The 6,544-nt window shown below is 40.5% G+C and overlaps 1 protein-coding gene across 1 annotated transcript in view; it reads left to right on the forward strand.

The window, feature by feature from the left end:
* LOC142312886 (uncharacterized) overlaps positions 1-6,111 on the forward strand; it is a 106,774-nt gene extending 100,663 nt beyond the window's left edge. Inside the window, 4 exon segments of the mRNA XM_075351871.1 lie at positions 64-213; positions 343-522; positions 606-729; positions 4,353-6,111. Of these exon segments, the coding sequence (XP_075207986.1) occupies positions 64-213; positions 343-522; positions 606-729; positions 4,353-5,374 (1,476 nt within the window). The 3' untranslated portion in view covers positions 5,375-6,111.
* The last annotated feature ends 433 nt before the right edge of the window (positions 6,112-6,544 follow it).

Here is a 6,544-nt window from a genome sequence, read left to right on the forward strand (position 1 = left end):
CAGAGAAACATATCAACCCTTCTATATCATCAACAATCTGTGGCCCATCTTTTTCCTATTCAGGTTTCTATAATATTTGAATCCTCTCTGCGAGATCTTCCATATAAGAGAATTCCCCTGATAAACCCATCAAGGATGTATATGGACAGAGATGAGATGGCGGAGAGGATATTACACCTCACCCTAGAGATCCTCTTCCGACTTACTGGAGAGGTGAGAGATTCTAATGACGTCACGTTACATCATTCTTATCTATGGGAATAACAGATGGACAGAACTGGAGAGGTGAGGATTCTGGAAATGTCTGTAGTGAGATTTATTAATGTGTCTCTCCATAACCAGGATTACACAGTAGTGAAGAAGACCTCTAGTGAGCACTGTCAGTACCCTGTGTCTGAGAGATGGGGAACATCATGGAGCCCAATCACGGGGCCTCCACCTCACCCCCTGATACATGAGGACATCGATGATCAGAAGATCTTAGAACTTACCTACAGGATGATTGAGCTGCTGACTGGAGAGGTGACACTGCTGGGAATGCTGGGACATTATACAGTACCGCTATGAAGGGATTGGGGTAATGACAGTATTATTGTATGTGACAGGTTCCTATAAGGTGTCAGGATGTCGCCATCTTTTTGTCCATGGAGGAGTGGGAATATTTAGATGAACATAAAGATCTGTACAAGGACGTCATAATGGAGGTTCCCGAGCCCCTCACATCACCAGGTAATGGAGATTACTATATACACACTTGGAGTGAAGCAAAGCTTCTGGAATGGCCATTTTTCAAAAACATCCATCCTCCACTGACTCCAAAATATCTGACAAATTGTGTTATGTAAAAATATTTCCCTAAGTTTTGTAACATACATATTATCCTTTTGTGTGGACTGCTAGGACTCTAATAATGAAACGGTTTTGTATTGGTGTCCTGCTAAAGCAAATTGGTCTCCGCCAAATGGAATACTTCCTTTTGAGCTGGATTGAGAAATATGTTTTATTATGAAATTTATTTTAAAGTTTCCTTTTAGGATATATTATATTATTTCCAAATTCTTAGTATTCACTTGTTCAAGTGCTAAGAATTTTCAGAAGTCTAATTATCATCACAGACAAGGCTGATATACACCACTTAGAATACGTGATATCACAGCTGATTTCCTTTTCTCCCTTAATGCTGATTGTGGAGACATGAGGGTTAGTGGGTGTTCTGACGTACAGAGCAGCACAATGGTCAATAGATACCAAAATCATCGACTTAACTGAGGGTTGGATTCCAAATCACCCTGAAAGTCAAAGTAAAAATTTACAGGCTGATCCATTTTGTGTGAATGCGATAATCATCAGAAATAATGTGAGTCAGTATTGGGTAAGGCCTCCCATGCGTGTATGAACTCCATTGCAGATGGTGGACAGTCAATGTCTCTACTTGGTTGTACTGTTATGTAATATCCAAGAGGTTTGCAGAAACAGACATGAGGGTTAGTGAGTGCTCTGGTCCGCAGGCCTGGCTGTTTCCAGAAAGTCTGCATGGACCAGGGCTCATCCCACTAAATACTCACTCTTCTTCCCCCATGGGCAAAACATTACTCAGACAACAAATGGTGAGGGACCCACACATTGGTATGACTTTTGGTTCACTAACAGGCAAAAATATATCATACATTCCCAGCAAGTACACAAAATGTTACAAGCGACAGAGTCTCACCCTTCTGCTGAGCCACCAGGGATTAGGATCTTCAGGGCTTCCATGGCCAACTGTCCCAGTCAGCAGCACCCCGCTTTTAAGGGACACCAACTTAGAGGAGATAGTAGTAAAGCTTAGGAGGCTGACCGAGCACAGAAAAATATGTAGTGAGGCGATCCAAGGTGGCAGTCCTGTTGAATATGAATGAGTTTTGAAGCAGTCCTGTGATCTTCCAGCTGCAACCGTAAATCCTAGGCTGAAGACCAATAGAATATCAACCTGGTGATGGAAGCAATGCCCCTTTTATACCCCTCATTTCTAATTTTAGGGTATTGTGTCATACAGGATTGGTAGGAGATGGCTGCTTTCTCATTACTTCAATCTGCCTGCATAATTTTCCTTTGAATTATGAAGTCAAAGGGGCTGAGGCACTACACATTTAACATACAATCCGCACTTAACAGATAATAGCGCTACCATCAGTCTCACATGATACAATGGGTAACTTCTCTTGATTTTCCAATGAAAGGAACCATACATCTGGCCTAATTAAGAATAGTTCACTTCCCACTTAAGTGGTCAGACACCGAGTCATCACATTCAATACAGAATCAGAGTCAGTGCTTATGGTTTTCTAATTTAAGTGTGGATATCCTCGAGCAACAGGAAATAGGAATCTAAAATAGCCCCAGTGGTCAGTGTGACAATTGCCAAATTTTACATTTTTATTTTTAAAGAGATTATGATATTGAAAAAAAAAAATTAACTTAAAAACTTGTTAAAAGCAGGTGGTCATTTTCTGATGAAACAATCCTTTCAAAGGGGTTTTCAACTTTTTTTTTTATTACGTTAGCAGAGCAAAGCCTTCCTGTTAAAAGTAAAAAAAAACATGCCATGCCTTACTTTGCACCAAAAATGGCTCCCACTCCAGTGCTGCTACTGTCTGTCTCAAGTTGTGGGCTAAGTAGTCAGGTGACTGGTGTTCATGACGTTCTCATTTCTAGTATGAAAGAGACAGTCAGAGCGGGAGCTGTGGAGCTGGGAAATTGAGTTTGGTGGTAAAGTTGCATTTTCACTGCAATATTTCTGTGAATGAACATTGTTAAAAAGCTTTTGTTTTTACCATTATTTTACCATGAAAACATACTGCTGATCAACCAATGATCAAGAAAAAAGCTCGTCTATTGGGTGAATTGATCTGTTATGCATTATAAAACATTATTTTTCTCAGTAGTGTATCAGTCTGTGTAAACAGGACTCACAGCGCTGAGAACTATAGCAGCCTATGTGCACTGAGATATCTTTTATAGAAAGCCGAGTGCGCATTGTTTGCCACAAAATGATGAAGAATACATGATATTCCAATGCTATATATGTGCTTTTGCAGCCCTTCAGACTGAAGATGTCCACTTAATTTTTGATGTACTTTTTGATGTCTGAAACTTGAAGCTTGAAAAGTTGGACAATTGGGAATCTGTTAATGCAATCTGAATACTCCTACATCCGCTATAGTACTCTTGCCTTCCTTCTATTACCTCCCCACCACCAACTAAAGGGGTGGTTCACCCATATTTTTTATTGTCTAGTTCGATATTATATTGAGAAACAATGTTTCTCTCAAATACCTTATGTTGGCAATAGTGCATGTGAGAGGCGCTATTGCAACCCGCTGTTCCCCGCTCTGGTGACGTCACGTCAAGTGCCGCACATGTCACATCCCTGAGGTCGGCTACAGTCTTCCTGACTCACTAAGCTGTGAGCGGTGTTTCACCGCTCGTCACGGCCCATCTGCTCCCTCCTCGCAGAACGCTTCAAGCAGGAGACGCGCTGTGCTGTGACAGCGGTGAAACACCGCCCACAACCCAGTGAGTCAGGAAGACTGCAGCCGGCCGCAGAGATGTGACATATGCGGCACTTGATGTGACGTTACCAGAGCGGGGAACAGTGGTCTGCAATAGCGCCTCTCACATGCACTATTGCCAACATAAGGTATTTGAGAGAAACATTGTTTCTCAATATAATATCGAACTAGACAATAAAAAAATATGGGTGAACCACCCTTTTAACTATTTCCACTTTTCTTAATTGGTTGGCAGATGGTTTTAGAAACCTGATCCAGAAACCGAAAATAATATAGTCTAGAAATTAAAGCTGACATTGACATTTCTGAGGGCCAGATCTAAATTTGATAATGAGCATTCAATATACCATAAATGATTCAAAAGACAAAATATAAAGAAGAATTGAAGACAACAGTCAGGTCTATGATCTGTGGTATACTATAATATTGTGACTTGTTTTAGCACCACTGTTGTTGTTGTTGTACACCTTAGGGTAATTTCCACCAAATTTTTTGATTTAGGTTGATCTGGCCAACTTTTCCTGGACAGATTATGTTGGGGGAAAAAGAATGAAGTATCAGGCTTATACATTTTAACATGCTTGATATTTTTGTACTTAAGGGAGATTTAGTAATGCCAGAGGTGTGTCGTAGCGGCTTCCTCCTTCCTCCCTATTCAAAACGCATGCACCATGGCTAAACAGAGCATGTATGGGGAGGTTTCCAGAGGCTAAAAACTCTCTAACAGCTTTAAGCAGGAAATTAAATTTTGTTACATGCCATATAGTTTGTCAAAAAACAACTCTGTTTCATTCTTGATAGGTGACTGTATCAAGCACTCAGAGGAATATACAATGTATTCAGATTTTAAAGAAGAAGATGGTGGCATCACACAAGATATGTATGAAGAATATGAAATTATTCCAGATATAACCTCAGTTATTCCCGGGAAATATCTATCACCTGATCCTTTTCAACAGATCTTATATTCTGTTCCATCGCAACCTTTTAAAGAAAGAAGGGATGTTGAATTTCAAACCACTGACACTGGGAAGAAATCATATCCATGTTCAGATTGTGGCAAATGTTACACTCGTAAACGAAATCTTGTTTACCATCAAAAAACTCACACAGGGGAGAAACCATTTTCATGTTCTGAATGCAGGAGATGTTTTAAAAAGAAATCACATCTTGTTGAACATGAGAAACGTCACACATGGCAGAAACCATTTTCATGTTTAGAGTGTGGGAAGTGTTTTAATCAGATATCAGATCTTGAAGTACATCAGAGAAGTCACATAAGCGAGAAGCCATATACATGTTCTCAATGTCTGAAATGTTTTAACCAGAAATCAGATCTTATTACACATGAAAGAATTCACACTGGAGAAAAGCCATTTTTATGTCCAGAATGTGGAAAAGGTTTCAATCAGAAATCACATCTGGTCAAACATCAAAGAATTCACACAGGAGAGAAGCCATATTTATGTTCTGAATGTGGGAAGTGTTTTAGCCAGAGATCAGATCTTACTACACATCAAAGAATTCATACAGGGGAGAAGCCATTTATTTGTTCAGAATGTGGGAAATGTTTTAACCAAACATCAAATCTGATTAGACATCAGAGAAGTCACACTGGGGAGAAGCCATATACATGTTTTGAATGTGGAAAAAGTTATAATGCTAAATTACATCTTATTGCACATCAGAGAAGTCATACAGGTGAGAAGCCATTTCCATGTGTAGAATGTGGTAAATGTTTTAAGCTAAAATCATATCTTGTTACACATCAGAGAAGCTATATTCATGCTCAGAATGTGCGAAAAATTATAGAGCTAAAATAACAAGAGCAGGGGTATAACCATATTTTGTGCTGTTTTGTCCACAAATAAATATATTCTTAATAGAGGGTGATTCACGCACTACTATACCCGGAAAGATTGCTGTAACGTCTAAAAAAGACTATCTATCATACTGAAATTTGGACTATTCATGAGAAACAAATGTTTACAAGCAAGTGTTTAAAATGTCCAGCGTTCACATCCCAAGCATGCCTGCATGTGCTGTTCCATATTATTGAATGTATTCCACAGGTTGTCTGGGGTCATAGCCTGTTTTACTCTCAGAGTGCCTGTTATGTTTGTGGCTTGTTACTATACACCCAACCTTTCAAATGCATTTTCGGATGTCCTAGATCATACTTACCCAGTAATGTCCCTGTATGTTCCAGCTTATTCACCACTGACAGAATACATTTCGAAGTCCAAGCTTCTTTAGAAACTAAATTTGGCACTTCTTTAAAGGACTCAGTTTTCCAATACATTTTCACAATAAAAACACGCTCCTCCAAATTGTATCTATACATAGTTAACAAATGAAGTAGGAATTCAGCAGAAGTGAAGTGCAAGCACCACACAAACTGCCAGCACGCAATAAGTAGAGATGATCGGTGGACCGAAAAGTAGTCAAGACCACTCAGCGTGAGGATGTTTCTCGCCGCTGGCACTGAAGTTCATTGCACTCTCCCATCTCATGAACCAAAGTATGTACGGTCCAAATTTTAGTATGGTCAATCGACTCTTTTAGGCCCCTTTCATACTACGTTTTGCCTTACGTCCAGTGGTCCCGTCGGGGCATCCGTCCGAACCGCCCCTCCACCCACCCTGCAAAACGTGTTTCGGACGCATGCGCCGACAGGGCCATTGACTGTAATGGAGCACACTACGTTAGCGTGTGCTTTGTTTTGTACCATTTTCATGCATACACATTTTCTGCAGGCGGACACCCGAACGTAGTCGACTACGTTCGAGTGTCCGCCTGCAAAAATCGTATATGTGCAAAAATGGTACAAAACAGAGCACACGCTAACGTAGTGTACTCCATTACAGTCAAGGACCCTGTCGGCGCATGACTCCGAAACACGTTTTGCAGGGTGGGGGAGGGGCGGTTCGGACGGATGCCCCGACAGGACCACTGAACGTAAGGCAAAACGAGTGTGAAAGTAGCCTTAGCAG

Source organism: Anomaloglossus baeobatrachus, chromosome 5 (genome assembly GCF_048569485.1).
Source record: "Anomaloglossus baeobatrachus isolate aAnoBae1 chromosome 5, aAnoBae1.hap1, whole genome shotgun sequence".
Taxonomy (NCBI): Eukaryota; Metazoa; Chordata; class Amphibia; order Anura; family Aromobatidae; genus Anomaloglossus; species Anomaloglossus baeobatrachus.